The sequence below is a fragment of the Tamandua tetradactyla genome, chromosome 5 (assembly GCF_023851605.1).
Source record: "Tamandua tetradactyla isolate mTamTet1 chromosome 5, mTamTet1.pri, whole genome shotgun sequence".
Lineage (NCBI taxonomy): Eukaryota > Metazoa > Chordata > Mammalia > Pilosa > Myrmecophagidae > Tamandua > Tamandua tetradactyla.
The window spans coordinates 187,201,112-187,223,288 of record NC_135331.1 but is presented as its reverse complement, the minus strand read 5'-3'; the positions used below and the strand labels follow the sequence as shown (position 1 = coordinate 187,223,288).

Genomic DNA, 22,177 nt, shown 5'->3' with positions numbered 1-22,177 from the left:
GTACCCTTGCCTTTACCTGCCAGCACACAGGAGTAAGTGACGGATTCCCATGTGGCTCTGAGGGATGTAGGAGTTTGTTCCAGTTTGCTAGCTGCCGGAATGCAACACACCAGAGACAGATTGGCTTTTAATAAAAGGGGATTTATTTTGTTAGTTCTTCAGAAGAAAGACAGCTAACTTTGATCTGAGGTTCTTTCTTAAGTGGGAAGGCAGAGGATGGTCTCTGCTGGTCTTCTCTCCAGGCCCCTGGGTTCCAACAACTTTCCCCAGGGTGATTTCCTTTCTGCATCTCCAAAGGCCTGGGCTAAGCTGCGAGTGCTGAGATGAGGTATGCTGAGCTGCTTGGGCCATGCTACTTTGAGCTCTCTCATTTAAGCACCAGCCAATTAAATCAAACATCATTCACTGTAGCAGGCACGCCTCCTAGCGACTGCAGATGTAATCAGCAACAGATGAGGTTCGTGTACCATTGGCTCATGTCCACAGGAACAGAACTAGGTGCCTTCACCTGGCCAAGCTGACACCTGAATCTAACTCCCACAGAGTCTAACCTACTGACACCATGAACACCGGGTTAGGGATGGAGAAGATGGGAGACATGGGTGGGAGACTGGTCACACAAGTCAAATAAGAAATACAATTAAGGAAATGAGTAAATGTGCCAAGGATAATGAGAGTCGTTTCTCACTGTTGAGATGGCACTGACAGACATGGAGGGTGAAGACCAAAAAGCATCCCTAGGGGTCAGACAGGAACTGAAAACGCTGGTGTGAACGGAGGGTTTTACAGTGACAGATCCAGGCGGTTCTAGCTGGAAATGTGTGCACGAGTGTGTTCATGCCAAGAGTAATGCTGACCTCTACTCAAAGGAACGAGAACTCTTTGGGAATACCAGAAAGTAAGCATACAGAGCTAATGGGGCTATGTCAAAGGACAGTGGAGCCATCTTCCCATTTGTCAAGTCAGGGAAAATCTGAGCAACATATAAATGATAACAGTAATAAATTTCAAACCATTGAATAAAATAGGATTCCCTAAGACATCAATAAAAATAGAGGAATAAGTAAATGGGAAAGGAGAGAAGCCCTTCCTTATGGTAGAATGCCAACTCCGAAACGTAGGAGTGCTGGAACAGAAACTCATCACCTGGCAACCATCACCACGGCTGGTGGCTGCCGACAATACATTGTTGCTGGAGGCTAACGCTATGAGTAGAGGTTCAGAGAAGAGGATCTCAGCGTAATTCTGGAGTATTTATCTTCCCAGGAAGTACTGATCAAAGGGGAAAGGACGCCTCCCAGACAACCTGGCAGAAGAGCACGGCTTGAGGACGGAAGCTGACCTGGCCAGCAGGGCCCACCTGGACCACGGTTTGTGCTGTTCCCATCAAGATGGCATCAGCAGAGGGTGCGTTAGCACAGGGCGGCCACAAGGAAACTGCAGACGGGCCCCGGATGACCGTCCACCTCAGGGCATAAGCCTTGAAGTCTCCAAAGACCATCAAGGATTCAAAAGACAGAGGAAGCCCAAGGAAATACTGCAGACTAGAGGAAACTGAAAAGACATGATGAGTGAAGGCAGCACATTTTCCTGGAAGGCGCTCTGGACCAGAGAGGAAATGACCGGCATATTCTGAACGGGTCTGTGATCTGGGTGGCAGCATTGTGTCCATGCTGATCTACAGACTTGGAGGTTAAGGGTGGCTACACACAACATTCTTGTTTCTGAGGAATACACTGGAGTATTTAGGGGTGCTGGGACATCACGCCTGCAGCTTCTGAAATGGTACTGAAAAAGGCTGATGGGAGGTGGTCTTTGCTAACAGTTGGAAAATCTGGATGGGGGAGATAGGAGTTATTGTATGTGAAACTTTTTTGTAAGTTTGGAATTATTTCAAAATAAATATTTAAAAATTTAGCCCTGCAATTGAAATTTTAAAATATAAAGACAGTGGTTTGCTGTTGAAATTCAGTTTGTCTAAGGCAGGGATTTTTTTTGCATAGAAATAAACAAATATCCTCTTCTCTGAAAAATTAATAAAAACCCATCTGTACATACCAGGTACCTAAGACCTAATAGGGTATTGAATTAAGTGAACCTAGCCCGGGAAATAAGGAAACCAATCAGCTAGCTACCTTTTAATGTAGGCCAAGTCATTTCATTCCTTGGAATTAATTTTCCTCACTTGTAAAATGAAGAGTTAAATGGCATCATCACTGGCAGCACAACGGAAGCCCAGTTGTCAGGGAAGGGGGCATCAATATGGATGCCTCATCAGCTGATAAATGCATGATGAAGGCGAGGGCAGGGTAACTAGCAGGAGGACATTTGCAAATCAAACACCAAAAAGCAGCTTGGCTTCCAACTGCTGAGGGACCATTCACAGTTGTGTGAAGACAGACAAGGGACCACTACTCTAAAATGCTTTTGTGCAATTATGTAGAATAAATATAAGAAAGAAAATAATCTTTTTTTAGAAAAAGGTGTCTAGAGCAGACTGAAGAAATAACCAATTTTTGAGCTTAATACTATCTTTCAAATCCAATGAGCTTGCTTTTTTCAACATCTTATTCTTCACTGTTGGTGCTCACAGCTCTGTCTATACTTAATTACTGAAGGAAGAAATTCAAACAATGTGGTGCATAATCAGAGCTTTTTGCAGCTTTTACCTTGCCCTTAGCTTTAAAAAAAAGATTTATTGCATTTAGATAGACGTGACAGCCAATATATATTCAAGGTGGCATTAGAAGGCGGTGGGCAGAAGAATCATTCAGCTAAGTTGCTGAAAACTACCTATGGCCACAGCCTGGCCAAACAGCTACTGAGCAGCTAAGGTATCGCCGGCACCAGGCTCGGCCCAGGGGTAACAGGATTGGCAAACTTCTCCAGCAAAGGGTCAGAGAGCAAACATTTTAGGCTTTGGAGTCACACCCGTTCCTGTCACACATTCCTTTTTGTTTCTTTGTTTTTAACAACCCTTTAAAAAATGTAAAAAACAGTCCTTGGATCAAGAGCCTACAAAAACAGGCTGAGGACAAGACCTGGCCCACAGGCCATAGTTTGCCGACCTTCATGTAAAATAAAAAGATCAAAACGATTCAATCTGTAAGGAGACTGTTCATACACACATGTACATTAAACAAAATGTCACTGATACACATTAGATATACAGGCACTTGCCCTGAATACAATTAGAGATGAGGAAAAAAATTATGCAAGATATAAAAACACCATAACAAAAAGGAAACTAAAAATAAAATTATTTACGACTACATACTCTGGTGTGTACACTGGTAACCAGTAGACTAATCTTCCACCTAGTACGAGTGTTTCAGCCGCGAAGTTCAGCAGGTCAAAAAACATATCGCTCAGATGGTAATTCAAGGAAACAGGAACATGGCTTTCTGGACTAAAAGAAAACAGAATTTAAAAATCAGTACAAATGTTTTTTGAGACGACTAAACTAACTAAAAAGAAGAAATAATGCTTTTTCTAAGAGTAGTAACTCTTCATATTTGAATCTGACTCACCATTTTTCTGTCCCCTTTGGGGTGTCCTTCTGGGAACCTGTCCTCCTTGAGGATTCTCTGATACCGTATGGAGCTGGGCAAAAAACACAGGATGGGGTGGGTCAGAAGCCATCAGTCATCAACAAGGGACACAGGGACATCACAGGCCTCCAGACGTGCCTTCCTGAGGACACATCACACAAGGAATTCTCCAGCTGTGAACACATGGGGGGTGAGGAGCTTTCTAATATCCTTGCCTGAAAGGCCAAAGACTCACAGTGCATGGGAAAGCAAGTTCTTATGCACATTTTCTGAAGCCCAGGGGGTGGCAGAACCCTATAATTTTTATAAATCTAAAAAGGAAATCCCAGTGAAAACACCACGACAAAAACAAACACTTACCCATGGAGAAACATGTAATATCCAAAACTATCTTTTTCAAAATTTGATACAATAATTGCAAATGGTATTTTGGCTCCAGATGATATACTAATAACTAAATGTAGTAAATATACAGTAAATATAAAGACAAATATAGGCCTTTTGAAAAAGGCTGAAGGGAAAAACAGGGCAAGCAACGATGGCTCATGGCAGAATTGTTGCCTGCTATGTAGGAGACCCGGGTTTGATTTCTGGAGCCTGCCATTCCAAAATATAGATATATACAGGGTGAAAGGAAAAAAAATATACTTTAACAGAGTTAAAAAAAACAAAATTGTAAGGATGGTGAAAGGGTAACTCAGTGGTAGAATTCTTGCCTGTGATGCAGGAGACCCGGGTTCGATTCCCAGAGCCTTATTCCCACGCCAAAATAAATAAATAAATAAATAAGAAAGAAAAAACCAAACTGTAAACCCTTAAACTGCTCTGTTAAATTAATATCCTCACCTATATTGATAAGAAGAATTTTACAGTGGAAGGAATACTAAGACATGTTGCCATTTTTAGTGCTACTGAAAAAATTCTGCACATTAAATGTAAATGACTTTAGGAAACTAATCCTACTTTTATACAAAAATAAACTTACGGTCAGTGATGATTGCATCAAAATACGCGCCCTTCCTCCAGGAGGGCTTAGAAGCATCTGAAACCAGAATATCAAGGTAATACTTCTCTAAGCCATACTGACGAAGATTCGCCCTAATGTTTTCATCTGGTCCTCTCCACTTCTGGTTTTTCCTACTAGCCTTTCCTGAAGGGAGACAAAAAGTAAAAATAGAAAATACTAAAATTAAAGCTTTCTTACTTCCCGTACTTTAGCTAACAGTCATGTCTTAAACCATCTACACCTACGTTTATTCAAATAAAATGTGCTCTCATTTAAAGTTTTAATTTCATTTATACAAGTAGACAATTATTTTTATTTCAAGCTATTATAAAAATAAAATCTGTTCAGCAAAATATACTCAAGTCTCCTGATCTGAGCCATCTGTGCTGTCAACTTCCCAGCAAAATTGCCTTTAAAGACTCATCATGTACAATATATCAAATTGCTGTAGCTGAAAAAAGTAAAATATAATAAATTTTCATCTACAATATCTTATATGGGGTGAGAGAAAAAGGGAAATGTTTGATGGACTTATTCAACTTATAAAAATAGAAAATGAGCAAAACACAATTTCACAATCATCAATGAAACTTGCCATTTTTAACTGTATTCAGCTACAGAAAATATTTTTTCACTTTGGTTCTATTTTGATTTTCAATTTCATCCATCACTAGAGAAGCTTCCTGAATTTAAAATACTTTCCAAAACTGCCTCAAAAGCAAAGGAGATCCTTGTCTCAAGTTATCCTCAATATAAGGTAGAATCTTAAAAGATATTGTCACTTTAAGTGTTTTAAAAAAGTTTTAGTCAGCTATGAGATTAAAAACAGACAGTGCTCAAGAACTCAAAAGCAATCTAGTATAATGCTCAACGTATTATTACAGGAAAAAAGGAAGGCTTGTGCCCTTTAAATATCAGCTGTACACACTTTATTAACACGCACATGTTTGCGATTACAGAATGGCTGGACCCTCCCTCCTCCTCTTCCAACCCTAAATTTCACAACCTAAGTACTGCCTGTGCACAGTCTCTCTCTTACTAAGACTGCAAAAGACCCCGCGGGGAGGCTTTTCCTATTTGCCTCTGCGCTCCCCGGGAGATCACTTCGCACCCACACTTCACAATGACAAAGTCTCCCTGGTAAACATAAGTAAAATTCTATCAACTTTGCATTTTCACACTGGGAGCAGATGCACAATGCCACAGGCCGCTACTGCAGGGCTCCGGAGGCCGCGGTGGCAGGACAGCGAAGGGCCGCAGTGATGGGGACAGCGAAGGGCCGTGCCGCGGGGAACCTCTACTCACCCACGCCATGGACCGTGTTGTAGTCGATGTCTGTCCCGCACACGTAGGCGCCGAAGCGAGCAGACGCGAGGAGGAGTCCGCCTGGAAAGCCACAGGACAGTCCCTCAACCGGAGACCCGGGCTGACTCCCGCCCTGCACTCGCTGACCCACCCACAGGCACCACGGCCCGTGTCCTGGCCGCACTCAGCAGGCCTCAGAAGGGACACGGCCCTGAGCTGAGCTCCCTGCAGAGCAAGGAGGCAGCACAGGCCCCAGCAGGATTACTTTAAACCGCACTACTGGGGCAAATTTCCTTTTCTGGTCAAAATACTGTACACTGACACATTTTTACCTTATTTTTGGAAGGTCTAGACAAAAGCATCTTGTTCCCTTCTTATAAATGAGCATATACGGCTACTACACAAAGAGTTGGCAATAAATATGGAAGTAAAGTTTGACAATTATGCACCACTCCCACTGAGGTCACAGTTTAACTAAGTAGAAGGCATGGTTAACATCTGAGACAGTAAGTCTCACAAAAATGAAAATATTAGGACAAGACAGTTACTTCTGTTACCAGTCAAGTAACCGTCTCTCATTTTAAACTGCAAATGTAAATCTCAGAATAACAGTTGTGCTGGTTTGAAAGGATGTATGGACCCTAGAAAAGCCATGTTTTAATCAAAATCCCACTTTGTAAAGGCAGAATAATCCCTATTCAATACTGTATGTTTGAATCCGTAATTAGGTCATCTCCCTGGAGATGTAACCCAATCAACAGTGGTTGTTAAGCTGCATTAGGGGAGATGTGTCTCCACCCATTTGGGTGGGTCTTGATTGGTTTATTGGAGTCCTATAAAAGAGGAAATATTTTAGAGAATGAGAGATTCTAAGAGAGCAAAATGACACAGCCACGAGAAGCAGAATCCACCAGCCAGCGACCTTTGGAGATGAAGAAGGAAAACACCTTCCGGGGAGCTTCATAAAACAGGAAGCCAGGAGAAGAAGCTAGTAGATGACGCTGTGTTCGCCATGTGCCCTTCCAGATAAGAGAGAAACCCTGACCGTATTTGCCATGTGCCTTCTCACTTGAGAGAGAAACCCTGAACTTCATCAGCCTTCTTGAACCAAGGTATCTTTCCCTGGATGCCTTTGATTGGACATTTCTACAGACTGGTTGCAACTGGGACATTTTCTCAGCCTTAGAACTATAAACTAGCAACTTATTAAATTCCCCTTTTAAAAACCATTCTGTTTCTGGTATATTGCATTCTAGCAGCTAGCAAACTAGAACTGTCATCAAAAATAATTAATGCAATTACTTTTCATTTTGTTTAGAACTGTTACTAAAGTAAGAATAAAGTCTCAAAATTATTTGACTAGATTAAGTAATTTGGAAGGTGTGATCAGCTCATATTTGAAGAAATACCCTAATAAATATTGTAACAGTAATTCCTTTCAAATAAAAGGTAATCATATCTTCTAAGAAAAAAATTCATCTCTTCCTCCGCCGGCGGTGCTGCCGCCGCCAGCCAGCCCTCCTCTCCCTCTTTCTCCGCCGGCGGCACTTCCGCTGCCAGCCAGCCCTCCTCTCCCTCTTTCTACGCCGGCGGCGCTCCCGCTGCCAGCCAGCCCTCCTCTTCCTCTTTCACCGCCGGCGGCGCTCCCGCTGCCAGCCAGCGCTCCTCTTCCCCCTTCTCGGCCAGCGGCGCTCCATCCGCCATCTTATCCTTCCCTTTCCCCTCCTGCTCCGGCGGCTCTCCAACCACCACAGTGCCCTCTTCCGCCTTCACCGGCTCCTTCGACACCAGCCTCGACAGCCTTGCCGCCCTCACCTTTCCTCCTCCAGAACAGCTACCGGGGGAGTGGAGACAATACAGAGCAGCTCCCGGAGCCACGACGGAGATCAAAGGGACGGCGTACCCCATCCTGGAACGGCTGACTGTCTGGGAGAACCAGCTCCGGTGAGAACACCGAGGGGCGCGGGCTTTCCCGGGCGGGACGGCAAGCGGCCGGAGTCCCTCCCTTCCTCCTTCCCAGGCCACCTGGCAGAATTGGGCAGGCAGTCCCCCGGGCCGCGGCGGCTGGCGCCCCACCACGCGAGCCCCCCTGGACCAACTGAGAGAGTTGGGTCGGAAATCCCGAGACCGCGGAGAACGGTGACCAGGGGGATCCCTTCCAAACACGTGACTCCCCGGTCCGGCTGGGAACGGTGCGCTCTCCCGGGCTGCGGGAGCTGACGCCCTCCCGCCACGCTTGGCGCCCCGGGCCGACTAGGAAATTCGGTCGGGCGCTCTCCCGGGCTGCGGCGGCCAGCAACCCGCCCCGTGTTCGGATCCCCGGGCCGGTTGGCACTCTTCCAAGCCGCTTCGGCTGCCGAACCTCCCCGACAGCGAGAGTTTTCCAAAGTTAAAGGACCCACAGCACCTTTTACTGGTGGAACCTGCAGACAAACGTGTGCCACAAGCGCCACCTACTGGGCAGGATAAGAAAAACAGAACCCAGAGATTTCACAGAAAAATCTTTCAACCTGTTGGGTCCAACACCCAGGAAAATCTGATTAAATGCCCAGACGCCAGCAGAAGATAACGGATCACGCTCAGAAAATTGAAAATATGGCCCAGTCAAAGGAACAAACCAACAGTTCAAATGAGATACAGGAGCTGAAACAACTAATGCTGAATATACGAACAGAAATGTAAAACCTCTTCAAAAACGAAATCGATAAACTGAGGGAGGACATGAAGAAGACATGGGCTGAACAAAAAGAAGAAATAGAAAAACTGAAAAAACAAATCACAGAGTTTATGGAAGTGAAGGATAAAGTGGAAAAGATGGAAAAAACAATGGATACCTACAATGATAGATTTAAAGAGACAGAAGATAGAATTAGTGATTTGGAGGATGCAACATCTGAATTCCAAGAAGAAACAGAAACTATCGGGAAAAGAATGGAAAAATTTGAACAAGGTATCAGGGAACTCAAGGACAATATGAAGCGCACAAATATACGTGTCGTGGGTGTCCCAGAAGGAGAAGAGAAGGGGAAAGGAGGAGAAAAACTAATGGAAGAAATTATCACTGAAAATTTCCCAACTCTTATGAAAGACCTAAAATTACAGATTCAAGAAGCGTAGCGCACCCCTAAGAGATTAGACCCAAATAGGCGTTCTCCAAGACACTTACTAGTCAGAATGTCAGAGGTCAAAGGGAAAGAGAGGATCTTGAAAGCAGCAAGAGAAAAACAATCCATCACATACAAGGGAAACCCAATAAAACTATGTGTAGATTTCTCAGCAGAAACCATGGAGGCTAGAAGACAGTGGGAAGATATATTTAAATTACTAAAAGAGAAAAACGGCCAATCAAGACTCCCATATCCAGCAAAATTGTCCTTCAAAAATGAGGGAAAAATTAAAACATTCTCAGACAAAAAGTCACTGAGAGAATTTGTGACCAAGAAACCAGCTGTGCAAGAAATACTAAAGGGAGCACTAGAGTCAGATACGAAAAGACAGAAGAGAGAGGTATGGAGAAGAGTGTAGAAAGAAGGGAAGTCAGATATGATATATATAATACAAAGGGCAAAATGATACAGGAAAATATTATCCAAACAGTAATAACACTAAATGTTAATGGACTGAATTCCCCAATCAAAAGACATAGACTGGCAAAATGGATTAAAAAACAGGATCCTTCTATCTGCTGTCTACAGGAAACACATCTTAGACCCAAAGATAAACATAGGTTGAAAGTGAAAGGTTGGGAAAAGATATTTCATGCAAATAACAACCAGAAAAGAGCAGGAGTGGCTATACTAATATCCAACAAAGTAGACTTCAAATGTAAAACAGTTAAAAGAGACAAAGAAGGATACTATCTACTAATAAAAGGAACAATTAAACAAGAAGACATAACAATCATAAATATTTACACACCGAACCAGAATGCCCCAAAATACATGAGGAATACACTGCAAACACTGAAAAGGGAAATAGACACATATACCATAATAGTTGGAGACTTCAATTCACCACTCTCATCAATGGACAGAACATCTAGACAGAGGATCAATAAAGAAATAGAGAATCTGAATATTACTATAAATGAGCTAGACTTAACAGACATTTATAGGACATTACATCCCACAACAGCAGGATACACCTTTTTCTCAAGTGCTCATGGATCATTCTCAAAGATAGACCATATGCTGGGTCACAAAGCAAGTCTTAACAAATTTAAAAAGATTGAAATCATATACAACACTTTCTCGGATCATAAAGGAATGAAGTTGGAAATCAATAATAGGCGGAGTGCCAGAAAATTCACAAATACGTGGAGGCTCAAAAACACACTCTTAAACAAGTGGGTCAAAGAAGAAATTGCAAGAGAAATTAGTAAATACCTCGAGGTGAATCAAAATGAAAACACAACATATCAAAACCTATGGGACGTAGCAAAGACAGTGCTAAGAGGGAAATTTATTGCCCTAAATGCCTATATCAGAAAAGAGGAAAAGGCAAAAATGCAGGAATTAACTGTCCACTTGGAAGAACTGGAGAAAGAACAGCAAACTAATCCCAAAGCAAGCAAAAGGAAAGAAATAACAAAGATTAGAGCAGAAATAAATGAAATTGAAAACAACAGAGAAAATCAATAAGACCAGAAGTTGGTTCTATGAGAAAATCAATAAGATTGATGGGCCCTTAGCAAGATTGACAAAAAGTAGAAGAGAGAGGATGCAAATAAATAAGATCAGAAATGGAACAGGAGACATAACTACTGACCTCACAGAAATAAAGGAGGTAATAACAGGATACTATGAACAACTTTACGCTAATACATACAACAATTTAGATGAAATGGACGGGTTCCTGGAAAGACATGAACAACCAACTTTGACTCAAGAAGAAATAGATGACCTCAACAAACCAATCACAAGTAAAGAAATTGAATTAGTCATTCAAAAGCTTCCTAAAAAGAAAAGTCCAGGACCACACGGCTTCACATGTGAATTCTATCAAACATTCCAGAAAGAATTAGTACCAACTCTCCTCAAACTCTTCAAAATAATCGAAGTGGAGGGAAAACTACCTAATTCATTCTATGAAGCCAACATCACCCTCATACCAAAACCAGGCAAAGATATTACAAAAAAAGAAAACTACAGACCAATCTCTCTAATGAATATAGATGCAAAAATCCTCAATAAAATTCTAGCAAATCGTATCCAACAACACATTAAAAGAATTATACATCATGACCAAGCAGGATTCATCCCAGGTATGCAAGGATGGTTCAACATAAGAAAATCAATTAATGTAATACACCATATCAACAAATCAAAGCAGAAAAATCACATGATCATCTCAATTGATGCAGAGAAGGCATTTGACAAGATTCAGCATCCTTTCCTGTTGAAAACACTTCAAAAGATAGGAATACAAGGGAACTTCCTTAAAATGATAGAGGGAATATATGAAAAACCCACAGCTAATATCATCCTCAATGGGGAAAAATTGAAAACTTTCCCCCTAAGATCAGGAACAAGACAAGGATGTCCACTATCACCACTATTATTCAACATTGTGTTGGAGGTTCTAGCCAGAGCAATTAGACAAGAAAAAGAAATACAAGGCATCAAAATTGGAAAGGAAAAGTAAAACTATCACTGTTTGCAGACGATATGATACTATACGTCGAAAACCCGGAAAAATCCACAACAAAACTACTAGAGCTAATAAATGAGTACAGCAAAGTAGCAGGCTACAAGATCAACATTCAAAAATCTGTAGCTTTTCTATACACTAGTAATGAACAAGCTGAGGGGGAAATCAAGAAACGAATCCCATTTACAATTGCAACTAAAAGAATAAAATACCTAGGAATAAATTTAACTAAAGAGACAAAAAACCTATATAAAGAAAACTACAAAAAACTGCTAAAAGAAATCACAGAAGACCTAAATAGATGGAAGGGCATACCGTGTTCATGGATTGGAAGACTAAATATAATTAAGATGTCAATCCTACCTAAACTGATCTACAGATTCAATGCAATACCAATCAAAATCCCAACAACTTATTTTTCAGAATTAGAAAAACCAATAAGCAAATTTATCTGGAAGGGCAGGGTGCCCCGAATTGCTAAAAACATCTTGAGGAAAAAAAACGAAGCTGGAGGTCTCGCGATGCCGGACTTTAAGGCATATTATGAAGCCACAGTGCTCAAAACAGCATGGTATTGGCATAAAGATAGATATATCGACCAATGGACTCGAATAGAGTGCTCAGATATAGACCCTCTCATCTATGGACATTTGATCTTTGATAAGGCATTCAAGCCAACTCACCTGGGACAGAACAGTCTCTTCAATAAATGGTGCCTAGAGAACTGGATATCCATATGCAAAAGAATGAAAGAAGACCCGCATCTCACACCCTACACAAAAGTTAACCTAAAATGGATCAAAGATCTAAACATTAGGTCTAAGACCATAAAACAGTTAGAGGAAAATGTAGGGAGATATCTTATGAAACTTACAATTAGAGGCGGTTTTATGGACCTTAAACCTAAAGCAAGAGCACTGAAGAAGGAAATAAATAAATGGGAGCTCCTCAAAATTAAACACTTTTGTGCATCAAAGAACTTCATCAAGAAAGTAGAAAGACAGCCTACACAATGGGAGATAATATTTGGAAATGACATATCAGATAAAGGTCTAGTATCCAGAATATATAAAGAGATTGTTCAACTCAACAACAAAAAGACAGCCAACCCAATTACAAAATGGGAAAAAGGCTTGAACAGACACCTACCAGAAGAGGAAATACGGATGGCCAAGAGGCACATGAAGAGATGCTCAATGTCCCTGGCCATTAGAGAAATGCAAATCAAAACCACAATGAGATATCATCTCACACCCACCAGAATGGCCATTATCAACAAAACAGAAAATGACAAGTGCTGGAGAGGATGCGGAGAAAGAGGCACACTTATTCACCGTTGGTGGGAATGTCAAATGGTGCAACAGCTGTGGAAGGCAGTTTGGCGGTTCCTCAAAAAGCTGAATATAGAATTGCCATACGACCCAGCAATACCATTGCTAGGTATCTACTCAAAGGACTTAAGGGCAAAGATACAAACGGACATTTGCACACCAAATGTTTATAGCAGCGTTATTTACAATTGCAAAGAGATGGAAACAGCCAAAATGTCCATCAACAGACGAGTGGCTAAACAAACTGTGGTATGTACATACGATGGAATATTATGCAGCTTTAAGACAAGATAAACTTATGAAGCATGTAATAACATGGATGGACCTAGAGAACATTATGCTGAGTGAGTCCAGCCAAAAACTAAAGGACAAATACTGTATGGTCCCACTGATGTGAACGGACATTCGAGAATAAACTTGGAATATGTCATTGGTAACAGAGTCCAGCAGGAGTTAGAAACAGGGTAAGATAATGGGTAATTGAAGCTGAAGGGATACAGACTGTGCAACAGGACTAGATACAAAAACTCAAAAATGGACAGCACAATAATACCTAATTGTAAAGTAATCATGTTAAAATACTGAATGAAGCTGCATCTGAGCTATAGGGTTTTTTTTGTTTTTGTTTGCTTGTTGGTTTGTTTGTTGTTGTTGTTTTTTACTATTACTACTACGTTTATTTCTTTTCTTTATATTAACATTTTATATCTTTTTCTGTTGTGTTGCTAGTTCCTCTAAACCGATGCAAATGTACTAAGAAACAATGATCATGCATCTATGTGATGATGTTAAGAATTACTGAGTGCATATGTAGAATGGTATGATTTCTAAATGTTGTGTTAATTTCTTTTTTTTTTTTCCGTTAATAAAAAATAAAAATAAAAAAATAAAAAATAAAAAAATGGACAGCACAATAATACCTAAATGTAAAGTAATCATGTTAAAACACTGAATGAAGCTGCATCTGAGCTATAGGCTTTTTTTTTGTTTTGTTTGTTTTTTTTTTTTTTACTATTATTATTACTTTTATTTCTTTTCTCTATATTAACATTCTATATCTTTTTCTGTTGTGTTACTAGTTCCTCTAAACCGATGCAAATGTACTAAGAAACAATGATCATGCATCTATGTGATGATGTTAAGAATTACTGATTGCATATGTAGAATGGTATGATTTCTAAATGTTGGGTTAATTTCTTTTTTTCCGTTAATTAATAAAAAAAAGAAAAAAAAAGAAAAAAATTCATAACATTAAATACATTTTTAATAATTGCACTTTTCTTAAACTTTGCCCCCCTTTTTTAAAAAACATACAAATTATAATATTCTTAATGCTGAAGCAAATCGTAATAGCTGAACTACAGAAACGTCTGTCAGCCAACCTGAAGTCAGAAGTATATTCTTAAATTATGAAATATGCACAGGCTCGGACAAGGGGAAAAATCAGATCTCTGAAGTTACGATGGGTGGTGCCTCCAGAGGGTCACAATCTATAACTCCACAGTGTCCCTCTGCTGCCATTTAAAACGGTCTGGAAGCATCTCCTTAATTACTTTGCTCGTGAAAAGCACCATAACTAACTGCTTCCTGTTGCAGCCCGTGCAGAAGGGAAAGGAGGGCTGCAAGTACAGCAGACACCAAACCCAAAGTCCTCTCCTGGAAGCTGGGGAGACCACCTGGGTGAAAGGGCAGTAAGTAGGTAAGCTCTCACAATTCTTCCTCTATCGATGGAACAGTCCATATTTAGGAAAAGTACCAGAAATGCTTACCTGGAATACTCACAAAATCACTAATCTAAAGTAAGGGGAATTACTACATCTCTGCCAATTACGGCCACTAGTCGCCCAGAAGGACTAGTTGTCAGGGGAACAGAAAAGCCTTCCTGTGCTTTCTTAAACTGAACCTCATGCATTTGGTTAGAGTGAGTTTTGAGGAGACCCAATCTACAGTACACTGCTGAAAGGAGATGGGTGATCTGTCAGACTGAATCGGATAGTTCACTTTGTGCCTTTGAAGCTTTTAATTGTTTAAAAAAATAAAAGTCATAATTAATTAGCTTCTCTGAACTGGTCACTGGGCAATCACTGTTAAATCATCTAATTTTTTCAATTCAATTGAAGCATTCTTTGTACTTAGGTGTACCTCAGTTAGAGCTTTCATGGAAGCTTCTTTGATGGAAGAAGGGGTGCTGGGGGGTGAAGTGCTAAGGGGGTTGGTAACATGACTCGTCCATTGCTCATGCTATCAAATGTAAAACTATCACAAATGGAACCAGGCTGGCAACCCACTGTTCTAATTCCTCATCACTGAAATGTCAACCACTTTAAGGTCAGGGTAGTATCATACAGGAAAAAGGATTCAATAATAAGTGGATTTATTCTATGATACATGTGTACTATGAGACAGAAACTAATTCATGTTTTTCATCTCTAGAGATCTAAGTGGGCAGTTCATAAATATGGGGAAATAAGAAAGTGGGCTTTGGTTTTGCTGAAGAAAAAAGGAGAAAAGGAGGAAGAACAGTATTACCTGTATTTTATCCTTTTAGAAAAGGGCCCTAACTAAATAAAGCACATGAGTAGCCTGGGCAAAAGAATATTGCTTGAAAACAGAAATCCTAGTAGACAAACCATGTTGGAAAACTGTTATTTCCCAATACCTGGCTCCTGTGCCCAGCATTTTGTGATGATAAAATTTCATAGGAAGCCACACCCCTTTCCTTCCGCACACGCGTCATCTGAAGACACAGGAGACCAAGGCGCACTCACTAGTCTGCTGCACATACTCTCAATTATCAGAGGGGCTGATTCACCTGCAAGGGGGGTAGGGAGAGGCGACAGGCACTATGGTTGAAAGCCCTGCCATAAAACCATACCACAGATACCTAAAACAGTCGGCAGATACATGCTTCCATTACTTTAGTTATAAACTAAAATGGCTAGTTTTGTCCATTTCCTTGCCTGCTGCCATAATTAGCCAATAGTGACAAATTATGTATCCTAGAAATTAGCCCCAGAGGAGCCCAGAAAATGAGCTCATGGCTAACCTGTTCACCATCACCACTCAATATCAGTTACATCTGACATCTGTCACCGAAAATGCATCTAAGTTCTCAACAAAATGATGATTAAAAAACAACAGTAACTCCTACAGGTCACTGAATGCCTGTCATGTGTCAGGCAGCTTCCTAGTAATATTTTACATAACTATTACCTCACTTTGCCTCACCATACATTACTACTCCCATTTTACAAATGACCCAACTGAGTGAGGCCCAGCCAAATTAAGAATCTTATAGTAATCATAGTCATTGGTAGAATGAGGATTTAATCTTTGCTCTATCTGCTTTTTTGTCTCAATCCCATACTACCTTCTTTCAGGTCAGGGCCAATTAAAGTCATTATACATTAGTTTACCCGTTAAATAAACAAAAGTGAAATGTGTTATGAAATCACATAAATTAAATTAGCTAAACAAAGCCTCATACTCAGCCGTCCCCCATCTCACTATGCCCCGCAGGGCTGGGCATCACCGGCCTTCAGTGCACTCGGGCCGGCGGCTCCTGCAGCCCCTCCGTGCACTCGGGCGGCCGCTCCCGCAGCCCTCCGTGCACTCGGGCCGGCCGCTCCTGCAGCCCCTCTCTGCACTCAGGCCAGCGGCTCCTGCAGCCCCTCTGTGCCCAGCACACTTCCAAGGACTCGGGGCTGACCCAGTATTAGGTCTCGGCCCCCCTGGGAAAATGGAGCAATACAACTTTTAAAAAAACTTACCAAAATGAAAACCAACGTATTTGCTAAGATGGAAATGAAGGTGTATTTCTGTAGCTCCTGCCTTTCTAGACCTCCCAGCAGACTGTGTGAAAGAACAAGGAAAGGTACTCGGGCAGGAGAAGGCCGTAGGTCTTAGTCTGTTGAGGCTTCCTGCCCTCCTCAAGACTTCAGTAGATCACGGGGCTTACAAACTTAGTGTGTAATGCACTGAGAAACCGGGCTACATTGCAATTTTGCACCTTTAACATGGAAGTTATTAGAGACACTTGAATTGTAAAATCACTAAAAACAGAACCAGACAGAAAAATGCCATCACACACTGTGATAGGCTATAGCCATGGGAGGACATGGGGCTCCTTTTTTCTCTAACCCTGCAGAAGGCAGAAGAAGCGGCCACGCTGTGCATTACTGGTCGCTCCCAGTTTCAGGACAAAGCCCCAAGGTACTTGGGGGGGGGTGCCAGGCTGGCCCTCACCGAAGCCAGCCACGTGCACCTGGGCCATGTCCCACATTAAAAAGGAACTGCAAGCAGTTTCCCGGGAGGGGTGGCGGGCAATCCCAGCAAACAATCCATTCTCAGTCAATGGGGCCTGGAGAAGCAGTTCCTCTGTGGTAGAGAGAAATGCGCATCAAAACTTCCAGTGGAATGAAAGGGCTTGACCTCTGCATGATGCTCCCTCAACATGTGTCTTTCCTCATAAGTAGGGTATCAGCATGGCAAACCCAGCCTCATTTCCAACTTAGACTAAGAAGCGAAGCTGAGAACAGAGGAGGCAGAGATTCACCAATATCCTTGTCCAGACCAGGCGACTGCATCTAAAGCCAAATGGTCAATTCTTATGGACGGTATTTTTGAGAAACACCCAGAAGTGTGGAAGTGGAAAGAATTTGTCTTAGAAAGAAACCCACTGAATACGCTCACTTGTTTGAAGTCTTCAGAGTAGGCACTCATCTTATTTAGCAAATGGGAAGGCGCAGCGGGAAGACACACAATTACCGCCATGGTTATGGGGTGGTGTTTGTTAAAGCTGCAAGAATGCACCACACTAGAGATGGACTGGCTTTTTTGGCATTTATTTAGTTAAAAATGTATAGTTCTTCAGAAGAAAGGCAGCTAGCCTCCAGGTGAGTTCCTCTGTCATGTGGGAAGGCACACAGCAGTCTGCTGGCCTCTTCTCCAGACTTCTGGGTTCCAACAGTTTTCCCCAGGGCAGTTCCTCCTGCATCTCAAACACCTGGGCTGAGCTGTGAGCGCTGAGATGAGGTGTGCCGAGCTAGCTGCTGAGCTCTCTGCTGACCTCCTTCCTTTAAGCCTCCAGATAATTAAATGAAATCTTACTCATTGTGGAAGGCACTCCCCTTAGCCAACCGCAAATATAACCCACCACAGATGCATTTTACATAGTGATGATATAAGTCCACAGCAACAGAACGACGGGTCATCATCACCTGGCCAAGCTGACACCTAAACCTAACTACCACAGGTAGCTTTCAAAGATAGCTCACATCTCACCCATCATATGAGCATTTATGGCGGAGGAAACCTGTATGCATGTCATCAGTGCCAAAAAGCCTTTACCACCAGGTCTCCCCTTCCACTCTATAAGAGCATACACACTGGGGAGAAATCCGTGAATGCACACAATATGGAAAAGCCTTCAAATGGAAGCCTAGCTTTAATACACACAAGGAGAACCACCTGACAGAAAAAGCATATGAATGTAAAGAGTGTGGGAAAGTCTTTGGTGATCTTGTATCACAGAGGAAACATGAGAAGTCACATCATAAAGAACCTGTTGAATCAGACTGTGTGGAAAAGCTTTCAGAAACAAGGCAACCCTTACGACACATGTGAATGCCCACACTGGCTCACTGATATGCGACTGATTGCTTTTCTTATTCTCACACTTACCGATAAACCTCTCCAAACCAAACAAAAAAGAAGGCACATTATTTCCTCATCTAAGTTTTTGGTTATTAATTTTAAAAGGTAAGCACATTTTTTTACCTTGTCTCTCAAATTTTCCTTTCCTCCAAGCATTTTCCTACTTAAAACATATGGCTTTATAACTTCTCTATAATGGGTGAGAAGTTGAAAATTCTTCTGTTATAAAAAATTAGATAGATGCTCCTGGTTTACTTGGGGAAAAAAATCAACAAAATTCTATCGGCATCATTTCTTTGAATGGCAAAGCTATGAGGTGGCTGTCTCTTAGCCATTATCTATTGATACTTAAGATTACTTGTCTTCTTAATCTTCTAGCAAAACGATTACTATGCCCTTGACTGATAAAAACAAGCAGCATCTCTAACATTCGCTTAATAGCTAAATAAAAATACCTGTTCCAACGAATGGATCAAAGACAATATCATTTTCTTTCACTTTTCCGTGGTTGGACATGATGAAAGATAAACCAGCATCCATGCTTGTATTTCCAATAAAGTGTCTCCTTTTGACGCTGTATGACTCGATGAGCTCTCTCTGTCCATCTGCAATCTAGATTAGAGATATTTTTCAAACAGAATTGAATAATATATGCCCTGAACATTAATACAACCACCCAGGAAAGAGTTAAGATAACCATTCACCATAAAACCACAGTTTTACCTTGATGAGGGCAACCTTCAAATTCTACTGCTCTAAACTCACTCCTTTAAAAAAAGGTGACTGAGGTAGCTATGAAGAAATGCCTTTTATTTCCTGATGTCTTTGTCTTTTCAAAACAAATTTTAATTGGATTTGAATGCAACTACGCCACATGGTAGTGGTGGGTAAGCTTTACCAATCTCTCTTTCCCCCTAAAAAACAATACACTACAACATAAGTCACAGCTTCCACTCACCCACCGACAGCGTTACAAAAGTGGGCACAACTGCTCTGCACGGTTCCCTTTTTCTTTTCCAAATGGAAAACTTAGGTTGGAGAGCTCCGCAAATGAGGTCCTTCAACCATCAAAGGACTCTGCCTTTTCTCTGCTGTATTAAAAAGTCAGTACAGATTTTCTGACAAGTCTTGCTTAAAGGTTTCCAGGCACACCGCCTCTTCCCTGGCTCTAAGTCTAACAAACCTCTCACACTTCACAGGAGTCTCCATCCGTCCCCCCAAAATCCAAACAAAGAAAAAACACCATCACAAAAGAATCAAAAACAAAGGGCTAACATTTATCTTTTGAAGAAACAAAATGAGATAGACAGAAAGAATGCATGCTTACCCATCTACCAAAATAAATATTATTTGGATTCTCGGGGATACAGTTTGGGTCCAAACCATAATCCTCCAAAATAGAGAATATATGCTGTGGCTTTTTTAAATTTACTTTCCCTTCAAATGGCAAAAATTCAAGTGCCTGGAAAATAAAAGTAATTATAATATTCTTTTACAATGTTTAAGAAAATATTGTGCTTATCTAACAGTACTTAGCTTATAAGTCTAGTGTCAGCAATACATTAGTTAAAACATGCAAAGTACTTAGAACAAAGCAAGGTACAAAATAAACAAACAGGCATTAGGAATTGCTATAGATCAACAATGACGAGACTCCATCAACGGCCACAGGTTTTTTGCTAACTGCACTTACATCTATTCGTTTGATTTTTTCTTCTTGGGTTAATGTTTTATTAAATGTGTGAATCTTTATTTTATATGTAGAGTCAGAATGTAGAAATGGAACCTAAAATGAAAGCAGAGAATTTTTTTAAGCTTAGCAATTCTAGAATCTGCAGATTCGCGTCTATAAAACTACACTTCCTCACGTACCATGTTCTCCACGGGGTAGTTTCTAAGAGAACTGTACAGCTCTTCCGGAGACTTCCCATGGCCCCAGAGTTCAAATATAGACCTAAGAAATAAATAAGAGACACTAAGCTCATAAAGAAATTAGTTCATACATAATATGTAACAGTTATTTCACTAGTTCTTTATGTCCAGTACACTAAACAATCACTGTCCATATTTTCTACGCAATGAAAGGAGAAATACGTTTTTTGGAAGCACATGTAGCTTCAGTCCAAATCACACACAGGAGCATGAAAAGAGGGAAAATTCAGTAAAATTCAGGTTTGTTTAAGTTTTCATTACTATATTTTTAAACTAGAACAGATGATGAAGTAAAATCAAATGACTTTTTTTTTTTTAGCAAAACTGATGAAAATCAGCAGGAAATTCAATTTTCCCAATATCTTCTCTAGACAACAACAACAAAAAAGGGCTAGATAAAAATGTCACTATTAATATTTACTATTAATAATGTAGTAACATTTAATAACCAGTAGTTAACTGTTATAGCTATTACAAGAACAAAATTCTTATACCGAAAAAATATTTTCAAGCTCCCACTGACTGCAAGGAACAGTTAACCAATTTCAAACAAAATCTAATTGCAACATATTAAGAGCAGGCTGTAATGGAAGTTGATTTATATAGTAGCACAATTTAGTGCATCCGAATTCAAACACTACTTCATAATCGTAATTCATGCAGCAACCGGGATTGTGAATATTATCCTTTAAAAACTAATCCCTCCTTTCTTTCTACTGAGTTTATGGAGAGACAGTCTCTCCAGTAACACAACTCTTACTTAACTATCATTTAAGGAATATCTTCAGCTAACCTAATACAAAGAACAAAAAGCAACCAAAAAAATTATTCAAAATGTATGTTCCAAAGTCCCATGCATTGTTTTTTTCCTTACACTTAATGTATGAAAATTACAACAAGCTTGGGTCATTCATTTATTTACTCAACAAATATTTATTATGGACTATTACATATATGCCAAGAATTATTCTAGGCACTGGACAGAGCAGAGAACAAAACTCACTGCCTTTATGAAACGGGTAATTCTAAAGGAGAAGAAAGACTCCTGGAAGCATAAACCGAGGGAAGAACAGGTAACTGTCAACCTGAAATTTACCCTGAAAGGGGCAGAGCTTGAAAAGCAAACGTGATAAAAAATAAAAATAAAAAAAATAGTAAGAATTACCTTTAATGTAACTCTAAGTACAAGATAATTTCTAAAGACATTTAATATTAAAGCATTTATTCCTCTTAGCAACCCTATGCCAGTATGCCAGTATCACCACCCATTTAACCAATGAGGAAACTGAGGCACAAAGAGATTAAATAACTCTCTCAGGTCCTACAGTAGAGGCTGAGTCAGGATTCAGACCTAATCCATCTGACTCCAGAACCCATGGTCTTTACCACTATGGATTGCTTCTCAGAAAAAAAAATGCAAAAAAGAAAAAGCATAGGAATCCCCAGCCACTCAGGAAAAGAGCAAACAGTTTCACAGATCATGATAATCTCTAATGAACTATTATACAGTATAGTATAGTAACTAATGCTTAACAGTATTTCACCGTAAAATATGAAATAATACTCCATATCCTCTTTTGTAAAAAGAAATAAGACACTTTGGAAAATTTATGTTTTAATTGGTCAAAATAAAAAGATCTAGCATTTAACACCATAAATTTCAGTTAATACTGGAAACTTTATAACAATACCTTTTTATGATTTATAGTTTTTAGAGTAAATAGTTTTCATATGCATCGCACTATTAC

The 22,177-nt window shown here is 40.4% G+C and overlaps 1 protein-coding gene across 5 annotated transcripts in view; it reads right to left on the bottom strand.

Moving 5' to 3' along the window:
* Window positions 1–22,177, bottom strand: part of TRMT11 (tRNA methyltransferase 11) — a 90,874-nt gene that overhangs the window by 31,242 nt on the left and 37,455 nt on the right. For 2 of the 5 annotated variants that reach the window (XM_077162824.1, XM_077162827.1), the window contains 8 exons: window positions 20,370–20,451; window positions 20,191–20,283; window positions 19,825–19,959; window positions 18,953–19,109; window positions 5,863–5,943; window positions 4,537–4,701; window positions 3,531–3,603; window positions 3,278–3,409 (listed from right to left, as the gene is read on the bottom strand). In XM_077162824.1, coding sequence (XP_077018939.1) covers window positions 3,278–3,409; window positions 3,531–3,603; window positions 4,537–4,701; window positions 5,863–5,943; window positions 18,953–19,109; window positions 19,825–19,959; window positions 20,191–20,283; window positions 20,370–20,451 — 918 coding nt within the window. The remainder of the gene's footprint in view (window positions 1–3,277; window positions 3,410–3,530; window positions 3,604–4,536; window positions 4,702–5,862; window positions 5,944–18,952; window positions 19,110–19,824; window positions 19,960–20,190; window positions 20,284–20,369; window positions 20,452–22,177) is intronic. The other 3 variants (XM_077162826.1, XM_077162828.1, XM_077162825.1) reach the window with 2 other exon arrangements.